Raw genomic sequence first — 26,272 nt, forward strand, 5'->3', positions numbered from 1 at the left:
AACTAGGCAGGATTTTAAGCCACTGTTTACGGCAGAGTCTGCCAATTGTTGGTAAACAAAGCTGGTTTTGAATGCAAAGCTCTTCCTTGTATCTATTGTACTGTATAGACCTTGTATAGACCTTGTTCTATTCAGGATGGAAAGGTTAGGGTATCGATATCTCGAAACAGAATATGGATTTTTGCCGTACCTTATCTCCATTGATGTACCATTGCAATTCGGGAGGTGGAGTAACGTCCTGGGTGGTACAATTGGCCATAAGAGTTTCGTTGGGGGTCCAATGGATTCTCCTCACTGATATGCTTGGCGGTTGTTTGGGTACTTCTGTTATAAGGAGGAAAAAATTCAAATGATTAGGAGAAAAAATTTGTATTACTGAGAGAGAAATAATATTACCGAGAAGAGAACATCTATTAGGTTTCTCTATTACTATTATAATTATCATTGCTATTCTTATTACTGAACTCTCATTATCAAACCACAAAAATTCATGGTTTTCGTCGATACTTACTCGCTGTTACAGGACTCCAAAGTGATTGTTTTAGCATTCTCTCTCTCTCTCTCTCTCTCTCTCTCTCTCTCTCTCTCTTCTCTCTCTCTCTGTATGTATATATATATATATATATATATATATATATATATATATATATATATATATATATATATAGTCAATATCGTGCACAGGAGAAAAGAGAATAAAAGACTCTAGTAACTCGATAATTTCGCCTTCCACCAGGCCTCTTGAAGAGCTTTATTTTAACTAAACAGAACAGAATGAGCATTACAAAAATTCATAAACACTTTCCCACTGGGAAAAAAAATAAAATTAACATAATTGTCAAAGTAAAAATTAGGTTGTTTAAATCATAAACAAATGGTCAAATCAGCAATTCAAACAGGTTAAAAGAGAGAACTATTCAACGATTTGGTGAATGGTCATTTAAACTTTTCTCTGAATTTGTACTGTTGGGAAACAATATGAAGGAATAAAGGGTCCAATTTATATATGCCCTGACTTATATTAAAGTTATTTTGTTTGCTAAAACATATGCAAGCTGCTTCTAACAAATTTCTTGCAATCATATCTTTTTCTTTGAATAATGTCTCTGTTTTGTTCCAAAGGATAGGACAGCCACAATTTTGTACATGTAAGTTCACAGCACTGTTTGGAGAATTTGTTCTTACACAATATCGATTCTGGGAAATTCTCTTATCGATATCTTTTCCTGTTTGTCCCAGGTAGAATTTGCCACATTCACAAGGTATTTTGTAAACCACGCCTTCTTCTTGTTTCGGGCTGTTGCAAATAACTGTCTTTCCTACTGTGTTGGAGTAAGAAAACACTACTTTAAAGTTTAATAATCTCAAAGGATAAACAATATCACTGAATGAAGGGTGGAATGGGAGAACCAGAGTACTACTCATATCGTATTCCTTTTTGGTGTTTGTTCTATAATAAGTTTGTTTAGCTAAGAATAAACATTCCTCTATTTCCCTGATCGAAAGTTGTTTTTCATGCCAATTCTCGTGATAACACTAATCTCCTCGTCTAAATATTCAGGGCTAACTAGTCTAAGTGCTCTTAAAAAGTGACATCTCAAAGCCATGTACTTCACGTTGCCTGTATGGGTCGATTTTGCATTGATCATTTGGTTGTTATTTGTAGCTTTTCTGTGAAATTTGAATTTTAGGCCATTATCTGTTCTTATTATTTTAGTATCAAAAAAATTAATTTAGTTATTTGCTTCTTTCTCCATGGTGAATTTTATTGATGGTACTAAGGAATTAAGATCAGAGAGAAATTCATCAGTGTCGTGGTTTACATTCCAAACAGTAAAAGTGTCATCCACGTATCTAACCCAATAAACATCATCTGGTAATATGCTGTTGGCAATACGAGTTTCATAGAATTCCATGTATATGTTAGACAACACAGGAGACAAACAGTTGCCCATTTGCATTCCAAATTTCTGCTTATAATAGCTATTATTAAAAACAAAACATGTATCTATTACACAAAGTCTAATTAATTTCAAAATATCTGAAACAGGTATAGTAAAAACATATTTATTTAGTTCCATATTTAAAAATTCAAGCAGATCTAAAACTGGTACACAGGTAAATAAACTTTGTACATCAAAACTAATCATGTGGCAATTTTGGTTGATTTGTACATTTTGAACTACATTAACAAATTCAACTGAATTAGAAATGTGGGAGTTAGATATAGTTCCTACAAGTGGTTTTAACAAATTTACGAGAAATTTAGAAAGACGATATTGTACACTTCCTATTGTGCTGATGATGGGTCGCATGGGGTAATCATCTTTGTGGGTCTTTACTGTTCCGTATAAGTAAGGTAGTTTAGCATTGGAATGCTTGAACTTGCTAATGAGATGTTGGTTATCTCCAAGAATATTCCTGAGGTTCCTGTGAAATTCTGCGTTGACTCTTTCTACGGGATTGGTTGTTAGTTTTTCATAGGTGTCTTGGTCGTTCAATATGTTGTTCATTTTCTCCACATAAGTATGCTTGTCTAAGATGACTATGGTGTTCGCCTTATCTGCTCTGCTAATATGCAGTTCGTTATCTCCTTTGACATTTTTCAGTGCTGTATTCAAACGTTTTGGAAAAAAGCAGCAATCAACATGTTTAATATAAGCACTGTACACTATTCCTTCCCTTGGCTAAAATTAGTCTGACGTTGTTTTCTTGTTGGTGATTATGCTTTTCCTTTTCTTCAAAGGTCTTCTGTATTTTAAGTATATATATATATATATATATATATATATATATATATATATATATATATATATATATATATATATATATATATATATATATATATATATATATATATATATATATTATATATGTGTGTGTGTGTGTGTGTGTGTGTGTGTATATGCGTTTGCCTTTCTCTGTTGTTTATGAACAGAGGGGCTGTTCCATCAGAAATCTCGCCAGCAATAAGTTCTCTGTTCTCGGAAAGTCAAATAACCTGTATTATTTCTCAAGCATCTTGTACTCTATAGCAGCCACACTGAGAAGCATTTCTATGGTTAAGTCAGGTACTAAAATGACCTGCGACAAGTTCAAAGATTGTTGTGATGTCCTTAAAGATTTTGGCATCTAACTAACAGATTACATCAAAGACGCAACTAGATTGATACATAATAGTTCATGACGGCCAATATTTAGGCAACAAAAGGTATATGAGTCAATTTATATACTTTTGGCGAAACAGTTTTTGTCCTGTGCGCTTTTAAGCTTTCATGTTTCCCTCCAGTGTGGCAACTTAAAAAAAAAGTAGGCCTATAAGGAGGGTATTCTAAAGAACTTAATAAACGTAGTTCTCTATAAGTCTTAGAGGAGAATAGGATACCGAGATTGGTAATGAAAGCTGACCAGGGGGTCGGTAAACACAGGATACAATGTAGAGAAAACTTCTAGTAGAGTCTACAGACCCGGATATTGATGATCAACATGATTGAGCTGAAATGGCTCAAGGCAGTGGCGTAGTAGGGTCAGCCTCTCGGGAAATTTGATTAGGTTGGCTCCAAGAGCCACTGTCAGGGAGCCAGGGAATTCTAGTTGAAGAACAAACTCGCCAAGGAATGAAAAAGGACCCTTTTCTGTTATTCCTCACCTATAACTTCCATGTCAGTGATTTCCGAGTCCTTCTCGAAGCTTGGGTAATCGGCTAAGACCTCGCATTTGTACTGCCCGGCCGTATCCTTGGAGACGTTCCGCAGGACGACCACTTCGCGCCCCGACAGATCCACCTGCGAAGGAGGCAATAATAATAATGATCATTATATTAGTGACAATAATATGCTGGAAGAAGACCTTCATTAATACAGGTTTTATTGAAAATAATGACTATTTCAGCCGCGTTTATTTTGTGTGGAAGTTTCTCTATTCTTCTTATTAATGACTTCACTTCATTGAGTACAGAAGAAAAGTCAGTTATAAAAAGAACAGCGAAACTTCTATACAAAATAAACGCGGCTGAAATAGCCATTATTTCCAGTAAAACCAGTAACGATAATAATCGTTTTTCATACACAGAGGATAACGTCAGGTTCTTGAATACAAGTCTTTCAGTTGGTGTACAATCTTCAGACCCTGAATTAGGGATAAATTTCTCTTGCATCTTCCTCCTGCATTTGCTCGGAATCTGATACACCACCGTACTCCATGAAATAAGATTGCTGATGTCAATTTCGACATACACTTATTCTTGTCTTTAATATTTCCAGTAGTTTCTCCCAGTTGACAAAGGTCCGAAGCTCCTTTCCATCTTTTTTTTTTATGGATTGAATCATCTGTTTGAAAGTATAGGAGAGAGAAAAAACCAAGAGTAATAGAAGAAGGAAGACAGAGGCAGGTATTGTTGCTCGTTTGATGTCAGTCAAATTATTTTGATTATTCGCCTGTCATTCGTGACACCAGAAAAACACGCACACACACACATATATATATATATATATATATATATATATATATATATATATATATATATATATATATAGGTGTGTTTGTAGAATGCATATACATATAGATGTTAACTATATATATATATATATATATATATATATATATTATATTATATATATAGTATATGTATGTATGTATTTATGTATAGTCGTTCCTTGACAATGTCCTAGTAAAGACGGAAGCGCTTGGATTTCTGCCTATCATTTTCCTGTAGTGTTCGCTTATTTGATAAAGTCACGTGGATCTACTGTGATGTTTTAAGCATGTATATATATATATATATATATATATATATATATATTATATATATATATATATATATATTAATACGTATGGCCGTGTGTATGTAGAATATATATACATGTAAATATTAGATATATATATATATATTATATATATATATATATATATATATATATATATATATATATATATATATATATATATATATATATATATATATACGTATATACGTATATATGTGTGCGTACGCATATCTCAATGAAACATACGGCACAGGAAGTCTTACGTTATCTGATGCGTATTTTCGACTTTTTTGACCATTATTTCGTTGGGAGAGAGTTCTGAAACTCGAAGATGCTTTATATCGAATGCAAATTCAGCATCTATGTTCACGAGGCAATCAAAGCACATAAATTTTTTAACCAAACTATAATGATCGGTAACATTTTTTAACCAAACTAAAATGACCGCTAACTTTTTAAAAGTCTGGCGTTAGGGCAGCCAGGTCCTGTTAGCCATTACGTATTAGATAAAGAAGAATGCATTAAATACTTCGTTGAGAGAAATTTCAATTCATAGTCGAAAAGTAAAAGAAATTTTCATGGACTTTGGCTACAGTATTTAGAAATTTCTATTGTAGATTCATATCAACCGTGCATCTGATGTCTAGGCCAGTCCCTTACGACGCTCCTGATTGGCTGTTGATAAGCCATTCACAGGGCTGGAAACTCTCAGTCTCTCTCGGGAGTTCACATAGGCAGGATTTATGTTTCTCCTCTCCTGAGCGATACGTCTTTCAAAAGTACCCCTCAGTAGAGGTGGATCATAATCCTGCCTACGTGAGAACTCTCTCTCGAGAGACGGAGAATTTCCAGCCCTGTCATTGGCTTATCAACAGCCAATCAGGAGCGTCGTAAGGGACTAGCCTAGACATCAGATGCACGGTTGATGCGAATATACTATAGGCGCATTTATCAAGTTATCAACATTGCTAAAGCGTTCATTCGAGATTAAACCCAGTGAAGTCAGTTGCAATTGCTCCAAAAATAACGGAGGGGACGGAAGTTTTTGAAATGGCTCTTCCCTCGGAGCAGAAGCGCGCTGTTCCGTTCGTCGCTGTGTGTAAAATGCTCTCTCTCGTTCGGTTAGCGCTAAAATCCCTATTTTTGGGGATAGCGTATTGCATCGCTTGCAAAATGCACAGAAACATCGATTCTTTCATTCTCTCTTCTACTCCCAAATCTCCCTTTTGAGAAATGTATTCCAATACAAGAAGATATAAAAAAGAGAGAGAGAGAGAGAGAGAGAGAGAGAGAGATAAGGAAAATAAAGGAGATTTTATGAATGCATTCTCAGCCATTATCAAATCAATCGAAAGTATTTAGGAGGAATGATCAGAGAGTAACTTGGTACCTTATAGTTGAGATGCTTAAATGAAGGAGAATAACTTTTAAAAACTTTAGGTTTTTTTTATATATTCCCCAAGAGGTTTTTGTTTTGAAACCGAGGCCTGATTAGCGAAGTGTTGTACTCTTGCGACCGCAGTTATCTTTGACATGTAACTATTCCTTGCTCTCAAGACCTAAACATTCTCTTGTTACTAGGAATTTCTGAATACTGTTGTCAAAGTCCATGAAAATTTCTGTTACTTTTCGCGTCTGTTCAGCCTTTTGAAAGATCCATAAACTCACGTCCACTGTTTCAAGTTTCCTGCTCACATTCATCCAAATTTCTGGGTTAACCTAATTTTTAATTCTTTGCTGTCCAACATTAAAGGTTATGAGAAAGAAAATAATAAGAAATAAAAAGCTGGTCTCTCTAGTCTAGAGACAGAAAGGAAAAGATTATGGCCAAATTGCCACTTTCAAAGAGATATACGTAGTTTCTCGGGCACATCGTGAGTTGCAAGCTAAAGTTGTATTTAAGCATTATTGCAGAATACAGCAGTATGTGTTTGGGAGGCCATCAGTAAGAAGGCAATCAAGAAGCTCGGTTTCATTAGCCTTGGGAGGCAATAGGAAGACATGCCAGCATTATGGCTTCGTCAAGGCATCCGAGGAATGCTTTTGGGAGGCCGATTGTTGTAATGTCTGATAGGCATTGATAAGGAGGTATTCCACCTGCATCGTTCCACTTGGCCCAGTAGGGAGGTATAGCCGTCAATGCACCTCATGCGATGCAATGTAAGCATTACTTACGGTTCTTTGCAGCGTCCCTTCTGCCCCTACACCTCCGACTCCGCGTTGACCGAGCGGGGAATCGAACTTCGGGCCGCAAGATTGGGAGGCTAGACCGTAAACCGCTCGTCCAACGAGGAACTTGCACCGCACATAATCCGATGCGTACCATACTACGTGACATTGACCTACTCCTAGGTACGGACAATACCGTGACGCGCAGTGAGATAAGAGACGTTCTTATCTTTCCTAAATAATGGTTTACCTTTCGCTGAAACTTTTATCGATTTTTGCCCCGATACGTTTCTCTTTTCCATCAATTCTCCGGAACCTGGAAACGTTCCAAGTTGAAAGCCATTAGAGCAAACTTGTCCCTCGGGAAAGGCGTTTTGCGTTTCGCTGCAAAGCTGGTGAAATACACACTCTCTCTCTCTCTCTCTCTCTCTCAATAAGGTTGACGTTTTCGCCTAGCACTGCAGTGTTATGTGAAATGCGGAGGTTAACAGCCTCCAAGAGAATCCATAAAAAAACCGTCAATTAAGAATGACTCAAACAAGTAAAAAATGCGCAGCAGATTCTTCGGCGCAATCGAGTTTTTGTACATCGTGTAATCAAGGTCGTCGATAATAGATCTATCTTTCGGTGGTCTCGGTATAATGCTGTATGGGCAGCGGCCCAAGAAACTTGACCCACGGGCCGGTGAAGGCCTGTCCTATATTGTTGCCAGATGTATGATTATGGCTAACTTTAACCTGATATATATATATATATATATATATATATATATATATATATATATATATATATATATATATATATATATATGTGTGTGTGTGTGTGTGTGTGTATATGTATCAATGAGGAGAAGGACATAAGACTTGCTAAAAGGGTCAATTTATTCGTAATGTCTTCATTACATTTTCGAGGGCTGTACAAAATAGATAGCATAAAATAAATTACAATAAAGCTAAGAATTTGAAATATAAAAGTTGCACAAATATTACAAACTTAAAATATTAAAAAGACTAAAAGGACACCTTTAAAAACAAAAAAAGTAAACTAAACAGGACAATAGTTTTTCTTACAGAAAATGAAGTCAGCATTTGTAATTGGTAACTGAGTAGATGATGGGATAATGAAACTTCGTTAAAATATTAGGGCTTCCTTTGCTGATGAAAAGGCAATCAATCCTCGCCATCCTCATTCAATAGAATATTTCATATCGTTGCTGAATAACCACTGGTTCCATGCAATGTAAAATCACTATACAAATAAACAAAGTGAGAACGGCAATGTGGTGATGAGGCTGCATGGGGTTTGGGGGAGGGAGTTGGGCTACGTGTTAAGGTAGGGGAAATGTCTTGATAAAGGGAGAAGAACACCAGAGTGAATTAAAATATTTTCCTCAATGAATATTAAAGACTTAAAGAACGACGCAATCATTTTAAAAAGGAAATAGGAAGCTGCCCCTGCAATTACTTTCTTTAATGATATGATGATAATAATAAAAATAATAATGTTGAACATTGACTCAATAATTATTCGTGTTTTTCCTCTATGAATAGCTGTTATTTTCTCCTTTCCTAATTGATAAGCAAGTGGTTTTATTTCAACAAAGTAACGGGTATTGAATATTAATTTTGATCATTAAAACATATAAACATCCCACAAGCACCATCAGATTACATTCGGGAAGAGAGCCCGAAATAAATTAACAATACTAACAAAAAGCACGAAATAAAAAATACAGGGAAGAGATCCCGAAATAAACTAACAAAAAGCACGAAATAAAAAATACTATAATGCACCGTGATCTGAGTCCCCCCCCCCCCTCCCCTGCAGGGGGAGAGGGAGGACGATCCATAGTTGGAGCCTACACTCATTGAGAGCCTTTGCTATGCCTCTAAATATGAAAACAGTTCAACACCGGGTCAAATCAATCCAAGACACTTACTACAAGCATCAAAGTATCCACTAAAAGACAAATGGGTCTGTCCCATTCTTTTTTCCTCTTAACTAATACCTTCCTTTCACCCCCGTAATTTCGCCCACGAAACCTTACCTTTCTTTTGGGGGATCCCGCAGAGGTTTAAATCAGTTGAAACTGAACCTCCACACTGTCCTATCCCCCCCTCCCCTTACAGTTACAGTTACAACACCATCATTCTACTCGATCGAAGTCGGGAGAAACGTTAGTTTTATGTGTAACTCTACGGACATGACTCTCCATATTTCACTACCTCATTATGACGAGTACTGGGACGTTACTCGCCAGTTGGACGTAGTAACCAAGTTGTCATAAACAAGATAGATAAAACTCTCTACAGAATCAATTCGGCTGATGCAGCAATATCTTTTAACAGTACCTATTATCATTGTTATTATTACAAGCTTGTTGACGCATGCTACGCGCACTGGAACCCTGTGATGCTGTCTCCCCTACCATCCTGATCCCCCACTTACACCATCCCCACCTCGGCAGACAAACAGGTTTACAGGAGGAGGGTGTATGTCTCCCCTACTCTCTTGTTCCCCTACCTAGCCCGCCCCAACCGAGCCGGACAAACCGGTTTCAGAGGGTGGGTAACTGTGTCATGTCTCCCATACTGTTAGCTGATGTTGGAGAAAGAAGATTAATGAGGTTATGGAGGCAACCAACTGCCGCCTCTGGACTCAAAGGGCTCCACAATTACGTTCATAAAGTGAAGATTGAAACTAGTACAAGGTAAAGTTAAAGAAGTTGACAGCTAAGTGGGATGAGACTAAAGGTGAAGATAGAAAGAATGAACGAGAACAATCAGTGTCAGCAAAAATTACCTAAAAACTGGAAAATATTACCGGAGTTTTAAGTCAGAGCAAGTATGAAGGTATTTTCTTCCGTACTCCAACCGTAAATCCAGTGCTCTTAGTTCGCTCACTATCCTATGTGGGATGCTGATGATCTCAGCTGATTAACCTCCACTTGATTATCCTCTACATTTTTGCTGTTTCCCAGCAAACATTCCAAATTGTTCATAAGCCCCTGGAAAATATTTGCCCCATGTCGCTGGGCAAAAATGAACGAGACTTCTACCAAACTTTCTCTTTTTCTTCCCATCTTTATGAAGTGTTGACATTTTCCCATTACTTCCGAAGTTTTCAACTCGGGATGAAAAGAGCCCCTAAAGTTGCTGCGTCAACATTTGCAAAAAATGAACTTGTTACCCGAAACGTCTTACTGAAAATCCGCTGTGGTTTCTGCCACGGCGAATATATTGGTTACGCAGATCAGCGGAGAAATGGGAACATCATTTAAAAAGGGGAAATCACTTCGCCCATTTTACGTTATGCTGTTGTATGATCTACTTTCCAAAGTTAAGGCGGGAAAAATCGAGGAGAAGAAGAAGAAGAAGAAGAAGAAGAAGAAGAAAGAAGAAGAAGAAGAAGAAGAAGAAGAAGAAGAAGAAGAAGAAGAAGAGAGAGAGAGAGAGAGAGTAAAAAAATAAAAAAGTTAGCAGGTCCCTTATTCTAGATATAGCCATTTCAGGTCTGAAGACATAATGAATTTTCTTAGTAGAGGTTCCTCGAATATGACCCCGAAGGGTGGTTTTAGTATGCAGTTCGGGACAAGACGATGTTAAGCTGCGGAATGTCAAGCGGTTGGCCTAATTACCTTAATAACTTGAAACGAGGGTCCTTGCTTGGGGTATCGCCCGAGGCTTCATTAAATGGCTCTCTCTCTCTCTCTCTCTCTCTCTCTCTCTCTCTCTCTCTCTCTCTCTCTCTCTCTCTCTCATATTGTCCTTTATGGTTTTGAATTACTTCTGACTTTTGATATTAAAATTGCAGTTTCCATCGTATAATGAATGGTACGAAGAACTGATCACACACAGCTTGACACTTCAGCTCTCGTCTTAAGTCTTACTTGCAGAGTTGAATAATTCAGAGGGAAATGATTATGAGAAAACCGTTTTCAAATGGTTCAGATTTTGATGCATAACGTGCAAGACTTTGTAACATAGAGCTTAAAAATCTTGTAGGGTATGTATCCAGATTAAGTAAGAACGGTTCTTCGGCCTATTCCTTTGTACATAAGAAACATTAGGCAATGCACATGAAAAGGTTTGGCGCTACAACACGTAAACTCAGATTCTTAAGAAACTGAAGAAAAAATACTTCGGGGACTATTAACTTCACCTAACCGGCGAGAGACGAGTTCGATCCCACAAAGGAGAAACGCCTTAAAGCTAATTTTGTAAAATCCATTATGTCCCATTTGACCTAAGCAGCAGGTCAGGTACCTGATAGTTAGTCGACAGCAGTTGTTCGCAGCCAGGGAAGAGAAGGGAGGGCATGGGCCTAGCATGAATTTGTAAGTCTGTCGGTTGAATTCAGTTATTACTGAGGACCAATTAAATCGAAATAACGCCTCAGTGGCGTGGTCGGTATGGTGTTGGCGTGCCACCTCGGTGACCGCGATTTCGATTCTCGGGCATTGAGGAGTGAGAGATGTGTTGAGTTCAGTTATTACTGAGAATCAACTAAATCGAGGTAGCGCCTTAGTGGCGTGGTCGGTATTGTGTTGGCGTGCCACCTCGGTGGCCGCGAGTTTCATTCTCGGGCATTCCATTGAGGAGTGAGGGGGATGTGGGTATTTCTGGCGATAGAAGTTCACTCCCGACGTGGTTCGGAAGTCACGTAAAGACGTTGGTCCCGTTGTTCAATAACCACTGGTTCCATGCAACGCAAAAACACCATGCAAACAAAAACTAAATCGAGTACGTCTCATTGTCATGACCATTTTGCGATGTGACGCCATTTCACGGCAGTAAATAAATGATTTCACGAGGAAACGGACCACGTCTGTGACTGCCTAGCACCTGGTTCTATTCTATCTCATTTCAGCTAAGATATACGCACGCCCGGGAGCTCCCGGTGCTGACAAAAGCCCGCGCATTTATCACCTCTTTTTTTAATATTTCGTTCCATTAGCGAACTCGGGAGGGAGCTATTAATAATTCACTATTACTAATATCCTCACTTTTACGACTTACTTAAATTCGGGTAATTCAGTGGACTTCTCGCATTTGCGTGACATGAAAAGGCGATCTGCGATTTCGTCGAAAGATTAAGATTTGCCGAAAATGTTTCTTAGCGCGAATGCACGCGGACACGCGCGCAGTTTTCCAGAATATTTGTTTTGTTTTTAGTTTTTCCCAAATTTGTGTTGGTGTTTTTTTTTAAAACTCGTCTGACATGTTTTCTGCTACTTTTTTTTGGGTGTGTTTTGCCGTGTTCGAAGCATATTTTTTGTGCTTGTCAAACAAGAGGTACTATTAACTTTACCATGAACTCAAGATTAAGAGTATCTGAAACTTCTGGTTTAGGCAGTGAAAATATAACATCGCGAATTACGTCAGCATTCTTCATCACTGTTAATAACTACCAGGAAGTAAATCCTTTTGGTGTCGCAAGACTTGAATCCTGTTCCGAACAGAACGTAAATATGTGAGTATAAACTTGAAATTAGTTATCAGAATGAATGACGCGAATACCCTTCCAATTTTGCAAAGGAATAATGTTGCAATATAGGAATGCACCCGAGGAAGGCTCGGAAAATACTGCTCTAGATAAATTGGCTGTGAAAATTGAACCGTGGGGAAAATATGATCCGGACACCTTTAAGATTCATGGAGAAGGGGGATTAGGGGTCTCGAATCAGGTTCCGAAACATTTTGAATCGAGGAATGAACCACTGGAGGAATTTCCCGGCTCGGCTTAGACTTGAGAACGGATCACATGGCATTTGTGTGTGAAAAGAAAAGGAGAGAGACTGCGAGGAACTCTTCGGTGCGGATGAGGAATCTTTTTTTCAATTGTTAAAAAAGGCGCGAAAGGAATATTTGTTGAGAATGGCGGACAGAACTTGACACGAGAAAAATGGGTCATGGGAGGAAGTTTTAGCGCAACTGAAAAGAGCCATGTGAGATTTGTAGATGAATTCTTGAAAATCACTATGATCAGTTTTAGTAGCTGGCAGATTTACACACACACACACACACACACACACACACACACACACACACACAGAGAGAGAGAGAGAGAGAGAGAGAGAGAGAGAGAGAGAGAGAGAGAGAAGCAAGTGCTGTAAGTCTATTCATAGTCCCAAAATTTTTAGAGAATCCCTGGAAGAAGTTGGCGCTAGTAACTTGAAACTTTTAAAGGTTTTAAAAGAAGTTTCCCTTTTTTTTTCAGAGATTCCTGCTCCTTCGCCTTTAATAAAAGCCACTTTTATGCATGGCTTTCCAAAAGGCTTTTTTTTTTTTTTTTATGTTTCGTGTACCAAGTTTTAAAATCCTTCTTGTACCGTTCAATGAATCTACTTTCGAATAACACTCCTTTCATTAACATCACAACACACTCAACGAATAGTGATAGAGATCTGGAGAATTGTGAAGATAGCGATGTTTATTTTTCGGTGGTAAATTTTATTATTTTTTCATTTATTGCTCGTTTCACTGACCTACAGTCCTCTTGTTTAGTAATGGGGTATCCGTAAGCATCGATGTAAGGGGGAGGGGGGGGGGGGAGGGGTGGGTGGGCTCCTGCGGTAGCTGGGTCATCTAAGTGATGCATTTACTGGGGATGTTTTTGCCATATATCTACTATTGTTTATCAATCTTGAGTAGGGCATGGCCTAAGTACCATATAAATACCTTCTTGTGGTGCTTTGGGTTGTTATCTACGCGTCAACTCCAAGGTGCTATAGTAGATTCACATCAACCGTGCATCTGATGTCTAGGCCAGTCCCTTACGACGCTCCTGATTAGCTGTTGATAAGCCAATCACAAGGCTGGAAACTCTCAGTCTCTCTCGAGAGTTCACATAGGCAGGACACTATGTTCCACCTCTCTTGAGGGATACGTTTTACAAAAGTATCCCTCAGGAGAGGTGGAACATACATCCTGCCTATGTGAACTCTCTCTAGAGACTAAGAGTTTCCAGCCCTGTGACTGGCTTAACAACAGCCAATCAGGAGCGTCGTAAGGGACTGGGTTAAACATCAGATGCACGGGTGATGTGAATCTACTATAGTACCACGTGGGTGATGCGTAGAAAACGAGCCTAAGTAGCTCCTACCTTCCAGTGTCTACGTTGATTAAGGATGTACTCAGCATCTTTGTTTCTGTTGTTATAAGGTTTTCTGTCCCTTACTCGTTGCTCATTGCAAATACAATCTTTTACTGACATTTTATTGCTAAACATTCACTTCCATCTCCTACGGCTCTCGCTTTCTTTGATTTCACATAATGGATATTCTTCCACTCAAGGGCATTTTAGCAGAGTAAATAAGTTCGTTTATTCTTAAAGAATCTGCATATCGGGATAACAAAAATACGCCGAACTCAGCAGCCTAATGAAGTGATAGAGCTGCCTCTTCCTAAATGGCAGATGATAGGGACGGAGGAAACACGAAGGAAAAAAAAGGGGAAAACTCTACCTTGTGAGACAAGAGGGAAGATTGTCTCGCTTTTCAACAGAACATCGTCGGGATACCTGTGCTGGAGAGGCAGAAACTCTTAGAGAAATAAATAGGTCAGGATGACGTCATTGATGTAATCTTCTCCCGAAAGAAAACAAAAGACGATGTGCCTAAATACGGAAACAGTGTCTCAGTCTTAAAAAATAAATAAGACTGGTGTATTTCCTGTCAACTTAGATGACACTGGAACAAAACTTATGCGCTGAACAGAAAACCCGATTGCTCCGAAGAAACCTCGGTGCATTTTTTACTTGTTTTCAGTCATGTTTACTGTCTTGTGATGTCTCCAAAATGTCTTAAAAGTGATTTGGACCAAATTGTTGGTGAGATTTTTCTTTGATGACGGAAATTCCGAAGATCGCAGAAGGGAACAAATGAAACGAAATCAGATGAATTCCAAGATTCCTATTCCATTGCACGGTCAAGATCTGAGGTGACAGACAGATCAATATGGAGGAATTCTAGGTTGAATGGATATGGCAAAGGAGGATGTAATTAAACGAGGCTGTATTTGATAGACTGATTGATTTTTTATTAATCTGTTGATTTAATTTAACTATTTATTTACTTTATTTATCACTTTTATGTATTTAGTTTAAACAATAGATTTAAAAATTTGGTAAAAATTGAAGGAATGAGCAGTATCACTAGATACTGGGAAGGTAGAACGTCTTCAGCAACAAATGTGTAATATAACGGTTGGTAAAAACCTGAACATGAGTTCATGTAGACGAAGAAAAAAAAAAACAATAAACTGGTGTAACAACCTGTATTTCACCATATCCGAAATTACCCCAGGGGGAAGTATGGCCTAGGATATATATCACCCATGGGGAATTTCATCCCAAGATAATATTATCCCCTCAGGGACAAGAATCCCCCAACCCCGTTCCTGTGTAGCAACGACAGCCTGCCACACAGGATAATTATCATGTCGACAAAACTACCATCACTTGGGCTGTTGACAATCGCACTCTTTTTATCTGTTTCCCTTGTAGTCACGGCGACAACAGGCTTCACAGTTCACTTCACAGTTGTTCGAGAGCAGTCACCAGCGGCAGTGGAAACAGCTGCGTCATAGGATGGAGGAGCTCACTTACCACACATACCATCCAATATTTGAACATTGGAAAGTATCTTGATGGACTGAATAAAGACGAAAAGCGTGATATTGGAAAATAGTGAGCACCATTTTGTTTAAAGATGGACATCGAATGCATGAACGAAAAATAAATAATGAAGTTTAGTTGCGTTAAGTGTTGATGAAAACGGAAGTTAGCAGTTATGAAAGCTTGTCGTGAAGGGTTTGGTGATGCACATATGGCTGCACATATTGGAAGGGATAAGGCTATCGGAAAAATTACTGCTAAGCATTATTTTGAGGGCATCAAAGAACTTATTAGTGATTATTTTAAATGTGACAAGTGCTAGAAAGCAAGTAATAAACCAGCAATGCTCCAGAGTTACATCCAGTGCCTGTTCCTGAATGAGCTTGGTCTCTGGGAGGAATGGACTTGATCGGACCCTTGCCCCAGAGAGAGAGAGAGAGAGGACAATGATCAATTGCAGTAATGACGGATTACTTCACGAAATTTCCAGTTGCTTAACTTTTAAAACACACATCTGCAGTAAAAGTTGCACTATTCTTTATAGGTTAAACAACCGAGTGGACTAGCTGCGGCCACCTTAACCGTGTTGGGACCCACCTTCGGAAAACGTATTTTAACACGACCTGAACCGGAGATGGACACCAGTCACGAGTCTCATGTCTCGAGGTGTTGCTCCCACTATCTATGACTCGTGTCTGGTGCCTTTCTCCGGTGTCAGGACGTGTTAAAGTACTTTTTCTGAAGGTGGGTCCGACCACGGTTAAGGTGGCCGCAGCTAGTCCACTCGGTTGTTTACACCAGATACCATATGTGAATTTGGCTGCATAGAAACCTTGATCACCGACTAAGGGTGCCAAGTTACAGGTAGATCGCAAAATTGCCTCAGCCTATCATCCCCAAACGATTGGATTGCAGGAGATATTTAATCAAACCAACGGAAAAGCTCTTGTCAAATGTGATAATGAACAAAACGATTGGGATTTGCACATAAAGAGAATCCTATTCGGATATCGTACATCGGTTCATGCCACCACTGGTGTTACCCCTTTGACTGCCATGTTTAGGAGGGATTCCGTGCTTCCATTCTACTTGGATACTGGGTCATATGGCGCGGTAGTAACTATACTCTGTTTTTTTTTGTTTTTTTCATCTGTCCATCCGCCTGTGATGTTTGCGTATGGTAACACTGTATCCCGGCTTTAGATAGTTACGCCGTGTAAGTTTTAGGTTAGTGAAAGGAAATCTGGGTGTACATTTGCAACTGAAAAGTGTTGTAATAATTCACTGTATGCGAATTACACCGTTGATATCGAAATAGGATATTATAATTGTTGAATGAAAGCTGAATGTAACTATCTAAAGCCCGGGACGCAGTGTTACCATACGCAAACACCACAGGCGGATGGACAGATGGAAAAAATCGAGTATAGGGTAACATCAGACACGGTTAAAGAGGTAAAAGTGTTTTGTCAACGGCTCATTAGTGCTATTAAAAAACAGCAAAAATAATCTCCGAATGGGAGGAAAATTAGAAGCAAAACACATAGGCCCGTATAAAGTTGCTTTTCTTGTAAGCAAAGGCTCGCAAAAATGAAAGACGTTGCATCAAATAAAGAACTCAAAAACTTGTACCATAAAGTGAATTTAAAGGTGTACAAACAAGATGGCACAAGAGCACCTCAGTGGCGTGATCGGTATGGTTTTGACCTGCCACCTCGGTGGCCGCGAGTTAGATTCTCGGGCATCCCATTGATGTGTTAGAGATGTGTATTTCTGGTGATAGAAGTTCACTCTCGACGTGGTCCGGAAGTCACGTAAAGCCGTTGGTCCCGTTGCTGAATAACCACTGGTTCCATGCAACGTTAAAGCACCATACAAAGAAACAAGCGCTTTTAGGCAAGATGATGACGTCAATGTACCAAAAGAACCGTGCAACGCATCTGAAGAGAGCGTAATTTTACTCATGTTTGTAAGGTGGAAGTGGAAGGAAAACAACGTCACAGATGATGAACTGGAGGCAAAACAAGAGAAGCTTTCTGGCATGCTTGTCATGGAAAAAAAAACAAGCACTTAAGGGTGTTTATAAATACATGGCTGAAGATGCAATTACAACGCTTCATGCAACACTTAAGGCAAAGAAGGACGACATTCCTAGCAATCCTGGGTCATGGATATGTCAAGAATGTACAGGAATTACGGCAGATGGAAGCGAATTGGTCGAGTGTGAGTCATGTTACGAATGGTACCACACTGCTCGTCTTGGAACAACACGAAATTAATAAGGCCTCATGGAGTTGTCTTAAGCGTAGTCCAGTCCCCCAGTTAAAAAGACAAAAGATAAAATGAATTAACGCTCCTCTAAAACCCGTGATTTTTAATTGCTTTTTAAGTACTTTTTTTTTTAGTTAGCCTTCCAATAAAGACTTTTTGCCATTATCCTGATAAAATGATAATGACAATTATAATGTGGCATCACCGTTGTTTTACCTGAAACTGCGTTTGACTCCAACATAGACAATAATAAAATAGTATCAGTAACCAAGGAACAAGACGGCCGACATGGTTTAACATCATGATGTGCTGCCTACATACTATCGGTGAATACTCTGCCATATCAATTCAGCACTAGCACTACACAAGTAGGTACTAGTAAATTACCAGACTACGTATAAACTAATATGATTCTGATGTAGAATAACACTCCAATGGTTTTGTCAAACTTACCCATTGATTATGTAATTCATTAAAATATATATGTAGCGGGGAGAGAATATCCTAGGTCTAAAATTCCCCCCGTGGGAAAAACAGCCCGGGCTGTTATTCCGGGGGGGGGGGGGGGGGGGGGAATCAATCCTAGGTTTAATTTATTATCCTGTGGGGGGGGGGGGCGGGGGGGGGATTTCAGTCTGGGGAGAATAATTTCCTGCAACACCGGTGGTTAAAATATAGAATGTGTAAATTATGTAAGATATCGCTTTGAAAAAAGTACTTTAATTATTTCTGGGCCAAGAATTTAGGAAAGGCAAAGCTGAGATGGGAGGATTTCATGGAATTGATACTGCCTTTTGAAGCACACTTACAAACATGAGCTACGTTCATGTATGCTGTTGTTGTGTTGTATGTTACGTTAGTTTAGTTTACCTTGTAATCAAGTTCATTTTCTGTTCTTATAGTGACTTCTTCATTACGTCAAGCCCACGGCCGTTAGGGTAGGTGACTTGGGCCGCTGAATTTCAAATCCGGGGCTGTATCAGCTTTAGAGAGAACACTTCTCTTTTCAAGCACTCTTCTTTTCCCAAACTACTTGTATACATAACAAATTGAGGTCCTGCGTTTATCCTTACAGAGGACATTTGAAATACTTGAGAATGTGAAAATGTGAATGTTATTTGGTAATAAAATTGCCATGATATATATATATATATATATCTATATATATATATATATATATATATATATATATATATATATATATATATTATACAGTTGATATCTAACAATATATATGCATTAATATATATATATATATGTATGTATATATATATATATATATATATATATATATATATATATAGTTATATAGTATGTATATATATATATATATATAGTATGTATATATATATATATATATATATATATATATATATATATATATATATATATATATATATATATATATATATATATATATATATATATATATATTATATATATATATTATATATATATATCTTAACATATATATATATATATATATATATATATATATATATATATATATATATATATATATATATATATCTAACATAGGTGTAGTAGTGAATTGTTAATCTCAGCTTTTTCCGGTTAGAGACAGAGGCGCTTAGTGATAAGCGCTTGGCTCCTCGAAGAATGCTGATATGAAAAACAGCCAGGAATGGTGACCTAAGCGACCTGAGGTTGGCGACACCTTAGAGATCACATGATTGGATCATGCGGCCGCCAGTCGTGTCTGTGTGTGTGTTCGTAACGTATGATGTATGAGCCTTAGTGATAGGTGATGCAAAGAAGGGAGGACACTCTTTGATTGCTTGTGTCATTGTGCAAAACACACCTCGAGGAGGTTTGAGAACACCCATCACAAGATGGGTTCATGGCACCATATAAGAGAATGGGTTCTCTAAAGACTTTATGACCATTTTAATGGCGTAGTTAATCAGACAGTGAGAGTTTAGTTTACAGTTTTTTGGGGGGGTCAGAGTTTATTCTTTTAATTCCACTTAATGTATTTATTCTGTTCCATTTAATGTTGGCTAATTTGGGAAATAAAAAGTATATTCTTGTATCTACGGGGATTCATTAGCCCAGTTTGCATTTTTAGCTCATGCCTGAACAATGTACAACGAACGAGGTAGGTGGAGTTGCCTGTTTGTTTAATTTGTTTAAACGAGTGTCATTTAGTCCTAAATCTCGTTTAATATATATATATATATATATATATATAAATCATGGCAATTTTATTACCAATTCACATAAGAATTTTTATGCTCTTAAAGAATAAGAGAAAAATCATCTTTAATACAGGGTATAACAACCAAAAAGAATTGCGTAAGGGAAGTGCAAGTTACCTAGCCAGGATTCGGAACTATGCCTTTTGAATTTGTTGCAAAGGTTGACAGTCTGTTTATCTGTTAAGCTAGCGAGAGACGAAGAAGACAATTTCGATTCTGCTGTACAGAATCCTGTCAAATACATGTTTTATATATATCCAGAATCGAAATCAACCTATCGCCGCTGTTACAGCTAAGTGCCATGCTTGTAACACAAACGTCCTTTAATATCTGATTCACTCTACGTCGGAATTAATATGTCTTTATATACGTTGTTAACCGAAGGGTTGCTAAGTAATTCGTGGCTCATGGGCGCGAACCATGGAACCAAGAATCTAGGACATACATTGAAGCTCTTTACAGTTAAAAAATTCCCCTTCGGTTAGCCTATATGAAAATATATTAATTCTGAGGTAGAGCAAATTAGATATTAACTTAAAGGACATATGTAGCTTAATGCGCATATATGAATGACGGTGATGTGATGAGACTCATATATATGTGTTGAAGCATGTGCGCGTCTGCGTGCAGAATTTCGTTAGCTTGTTTTAGAGCTCGAGTACACCTGTCTGCCAATTGAGAAAATAATACCTTTGAGAATGATTTTGCGAAAATGATCCCAGTAATATCAATATGAAAAGCAACAAGTCGGTGCAATTAGGAAAGGGACGTAAAGTTGACACAACTGAATTATGTAAAGATAAAAGACAAATTAGCAAACGTTACCCTCAACGTTTGAGAAACTCGTGAAGGAACACTCATTAAATATGAAGACGAACCGCCTCACGCACGGTGCACCGGATTATTTATTTGTTTGCTTTTGTAATGAAAGATCTTCTTCTTCTTCTTCACGCGGTATGTCGACCTTGGCTGACTGTGGAGACGTCTTTCCGTCATGGGAGCGGAAAGATGAATATCATTAGCGAGAGACATATCCAATCTCCATCGCCGGTTGCAGCCACGTCAGACGGTTTATTTGTAATTCATTCTCGGTCCTTCAGTGCCCTTTGCTCTTCAGCCGCGTGGATGAAATGGCAAATAGTCAATTTTTTCCCTTCTCTCTTTAATGGAGACTCGATTCCAGTGTCTCCACAAAAGAAGCACAGTTTTTTAAAGGAGTCGTCTTTTCTGTTTAAAGTACTACATCACATTATCTAGTCTTGTCATTTCATAGTTAGCAGTCACCAATGTGACGATGTGCTTTACAGTAAGAAAGTGTGGATACGCTTAAATGATAAATATGACAAAAATACCACGTTAAAGATGATTCATTGCTCTTCCACTTCAGGAGCTGTTCTGTAAGCAGTTCACTGTGAGCAAAAATGGAAGGCCCATTTTTCTTTTTTCAACCTTAATGGCGTCGAGGATATTGGCCCTTTCCGATGACCACTTTTTTTTCTTTTTCTTCTACACAGCCTGAGAGGCAGTCACTTATCTCCCGATTTTTTATGGCCTTTTAGTTTCCTGTAAGAGAGTACTATTGATCTGGCTATTTGTCTGTCCGTCCTCACTTTTCTGTCCGCCCACAGATCTTAAAAACTACTAAGGCTACAGGGCTGCAAACTGGTACGTCGATCAACCCCCCTCCAATCATCAAGCATGCCAAATTACAGCCCTCTAACCTCCGTAGTTTTTTTTTTATTTAAATAAAAAATTTTCCATGATTGTGCGTCTGGCAACGCTATAGGTGCCAACAACATAGGCCCACCACAGGTCTGTGGTTGAGAGTTTCATGGATCGTGGGAGAGTGTTTCATACAGTATTATACGCTCTATATAAAACTCGACTAAGCCAAGAAACTTTGGCGCATTTTTCTTACCTGTTTTTTTCGTTACACAGGTCGAGAGGCGGTCACTTCTCTCTGGATTTTAATGGCCTTTTATGTTTGTATATCTTCTCATCAAAGGAAACATATGAAGAACAGGCTACATTAATTAACTCAAGAATGACAGGTGTCCTTTGGTTCCATATGTGTTTAACATTCTCAAGTCTTTTCACTGTTGTTGCGTATTCTGTCAACACCCTGCTTCGTATTTAACTCCTGCCTAAGATTGATCTCCTCTTATGTCATTCTCTGCGCGTTCTTCAACTCTGCCTTTTACCAACATTATTCAAATTCTTCATGTTCACTCATTGTCATGGGACCAACAGAAAAACTTGAGTAATACAGACAAAATTCCACAGAATGAAGGATACATTTGCAAACAAGGAAGAATGGAGCGATGTGATGAATATTGTTTACCTCCAAATTACCAACAAGAAAGTAAATAACCGTAAACCAGAACAAGAAGTACAATAGATAATCCATGTAAAGTTTGGAATAGGAGCATAAAACTTGAGAAGAAAAACATACTTGAAATATGCAGTTCCAGGAATCTAGAACAAAGAGAACAAGAGCTCCAAGAAGCTGGATAGAGTGAGACCGAGCATACTGAACGTAATTAGGACGCAGATGCTTAGGTGCTGGCAGTGATAATGGAAGTGTTCTCCTTGAACGAAACCTACGAAACTGAGTAAACAAGAATCCATCCGAAGGTCTGAATCAAAATTCCCGTCGTTGGAAAAAGAATCTCTCCGGTGAGGAAGTTTAACTGAAGATGAGAAAACTATTGGCAGCCACGCAGAACACTCTAAAAGAATGAATATCCTTGTATTATTATTATTATTATTATTATTATTATTATTATTATTATTATTATTATTATTATTATTATTATTAATTTTTTTTTTTTTTTGCCTATAACAGTCATCCTCTTCGACTGGGTGGGTTTTATAGTGTGGGGTTCCGGATTATATCCTGCCCCATTCAGAGTCCATCACTTTTCTTACTATGTGTCCTCTCCTGCACGAGTCCTGGAGCTACTTCAGCATCTACGTAATTTTTCTAAGTTCCCTTTCAGGGATCTTGGGATCGTGCCCAGTGTTTCCACTGACATATCCCATATCCTTCTTATTTCTATTTTCAGGTCTTGATACAAGGCAATTTTTACCTTTCTTTCTCATCTACTCTGGTGTCGCATGGTTCTGCGACATCAATGGGTGATACTTTCTTGATTTTGTCAATTAGAGTCAAGTCTGGTCTGTTGTCACGTATCACCTTGTCTGTTCTGACCTGATTGTCCTCTATCTAGCACAGGCTCCAGTGGACCGCTATTGCTACTGATTTATGCCTCCTTTTATACTGGTTCTGTGCAAATGCCGGACATTCGCTTGCCATGTGGTTTATGGTCTCGTTTTTCATATTGCACTTCCTGTATATGGGTGAGATGTTATTTCCATTAATCAATCTTTGAATATATCTGGTTCTTAGGTCCTGATCTCATGCCATCTGTTTCCTTCTTGAGTTCTCCCTTCTGTAGCCATTGCAATGTTTCATCTCTGGCCAGTTCTTTAGTCTGTCTCGTGTACTGTCCGTGCATTGGCTTGTTGTGCCATTCATCCGCTGTGATTGTCATTATCCTATTATGATTATTATAATTATTATTACTTCTGTAGATGAAAACTATTCACATGGAACAAGCACACGAGGACCATTGACTTGAGATTCAGCTTCCAAAGAATGTGGGTTTCAACCTTCCCCACCGCAGACCCCACACTGCAGCAGTAACTGATCATGATATAGAGCCAGTGATTTTTCATCGGCCTAGGGGAGACGCAGACCTGCGACATCTGAACGTCATGTCACGACACAAACAACCATATCACCGGACCAGCTAAATTACGATTTTATGAGTAGCTTCATTTTAGCAGATTTTGGAAGTCCTGAAATCTATAAACAGTTCGCGTGTTGCATTATAGATAGTACGAGTATACAACTAATTATTTGAAACACTACTGAAAGTAATATTTGATATGAAAGTTAGGTCCGAGTACAGATGATTAGTTGATATCAAAAGTATTATGTTATCTACAGAGAACGAGTTATAGAGGGGATTTAACTTTGCTAAACATAATTCACGTGGTTCATTGGCCGTATCACTATCACTGACTAATCTTCGTCAAATCTCTTGTGCCTTTTGTATCTATAGTATTTCATAACTTAATGTTTCTCAAATGAAAAGTTAGCGCCTCAGCGGCATGGTTGGTATGGTATTAGCGTCTCACCTCGGTGGTCGCGGGTTCGATTCTCGGCCATTCCATTGAGGAGTGAGAGATGTGTATTTCTGGTGATAGAAGTTCACTCTCGACGTGGTTCGGAAGTCACGTAAAGCCGTTGGACCCGTTGCTGAATAACCACTGGTTCCATGCAACGTAAAAGCACCATACAAACAAAAACAAACAAATGAAAAGCTAAGAAAGCATGGTTAATAAGTATTGACTAACTGTAACACATAATGGTCTCCCAAAACACTGGATTCATGTTTTTAGCCAAAACAGCTTTCAAATCAACAATCTCCTGTTGCAAAAACCTTCATTTACTTGACGTAGCATATAATCCTTGCAGATTTGGGCGAAACGAATTCGTCAAGTTCTCCACCCTTTCCCCCATATAAATTCAGTCAAAGCCAGTCCTCACCTTAGACGCTGTTTCACTTATTATGCACATTCAGTCGTAGTCCTCTGCTCATTTCACTGTATGCAAGGCCTCATCTATTTATAAAATTTACAAAATAAGTGCAACCTGTTTGTTTTAGGTCATTCGTCCTTCCTTTAATACAGGAATTACTAACCTTTTTGTTCTTCTGTACCCCTCGGGCATTTTTGTAGACTCCTATATACCCCTAAGAATTTAGGACGAAAAAGAAAAGCAATGAAATCGATACGGTGATATAATATTATTATGAAATCGGTTAGTGTAGATTGCATAAGAATATTAATGGTAATAAGGAAATTGAAAAAGAGACACGAAATTGTGTAATCTCAGTGCAAATTACAATATGTATTGCGCAGTAGCGCACTGGCTATTCTCTCGGATCCAATGTGCCCTCCTGAATAGTACAAATGTACCACTGGGGGTACACGTACCCCAGCCCCAGGTTGGGAACCCCCTGCTTTAATAAAATACTATTCTCCGATGTGGATATTTGCTTCTGCCAAAGATTTATCTCTTTTAGATAGAGTGGTTCGTGGTGGTAGGTTTCTGTTTTCCTAATGTTAGCAGTTTATGACTTGGACCATCGACGGACGGTCTCATGTTTGTCAATTTTTCATAAGTTGTATCATAACAGAGATCTTTTACACTCACAGTTAATCCCTGATCCACTTTTCCTACAGAGAGAAACCAGAATGGCTGAACAGCAGCGTAATATGCAGTAAATGGGCCTCACTATCGAACTTTCCATATCCAGAGGTCCTTTGCTCTTCACAACGTTTGACTGTGGATCAGTCTCCCAAAGGAAGCTGTGCAATTGGAACTTGCAAGAAAATTGCAAGCAAAAATGCAACGCATTGTTACCATAAAACAATCATGCTCGTATATTAATGATTTACTTCCATTTCTGTCTATTTATTAATTCCTTATTACCTTCTGTAACTTCTTTCTAATGAACACCATAGGTGTTGGAAGTTTGAATTTCAATTCAATGGCCTTTGGGCTCCTTCCATGAGAATAGGGTTCCTCTTCTGAATAACTTCCGTTCTGTTTTGCCTATGTGCTTTCAGTCCAAATTATCAAACCCTTCTTCTGGAACCACTTTATGTATATCTAAAGCTAAATTAACAAGCGAGGAAGTGTCAGCAGGAGATAAGTTCACAACTAACAATGATAATAATAATAATATGTACATTCGGTCAAAGTCCTAAACTTCCGTTCTGTTTTGCCTATGTGCTTTTAGTCCAAAATATCAAACCCTTCTTCTGGAACCACTTTATGTATATCTGAAGCTAAATTAACAAGCGCGGAGTGTCAGCAGGAGATAAGTTCACAACTCACACTCCCGAGGGAGTAGAAACAATGCGAGCACTCACACTTTGGAGTAATAGGAAGGTCACTGTCATCGAAGCAAATTGGACGGCAGAGGGAAACCCACTAAAGCAGATGCATTTTTTTATCACGAATGCAATGACTTACTATCAGAACGACATCTCGAAATCAGTCTTTGGGAGCATTTAACAATAGTATTTGAAAAGCGTTGTGATGCTATTACCTTCAGATATGCTCGTTGGTCTAGAACTCTAGACTCAAGATTAAGC

At 38.3% G+C, this 26,272-nt stretch overlaps 1 protein-coding gene across 1 annotated transcript in view; it reads right to left on the reverse strand.

Annotated features, from left to right (window-relative positions):
* The window catches only part of LOC135202749 (uncharacterized), a 116,807-nt gene that overhangs the window by 4,534 nt on the left and 86,001 nt on the right, over nt 1-26,272 (reverse strand). The window contains exons 4-5 of the mRNA XM_064232221.1: nt 3,650-3,785; nt 191-324 (exon numbers count right to left, since the gene is read on the reverse strand). Of these exons, the coding sequence (XP_064088291.1) occupies nt 191-324; nt 3,650-3,785 (270 nt within the window). The remainder of the gene's footprint in view (nt 1-190; nt 325-3,649; nt 3,786-26,272) is intronic.

The sequence above is a fragment of the Macrobrachium nipponense genome, chromosome 33 (genome assembly GCF_015104395.2).
Source record: "Macrobrachium nipponense isolate FS-2020 chromosome 33, ASM1510439v2, whole genome shotgun sequence".
Classification (NCBI taxonomy): Eukaryota; Metazoa; Arthropoda; class Malacostraca; order Decapoda; family Palaemonidae; genus Macrobrachium; species Macrobrachium nipponense.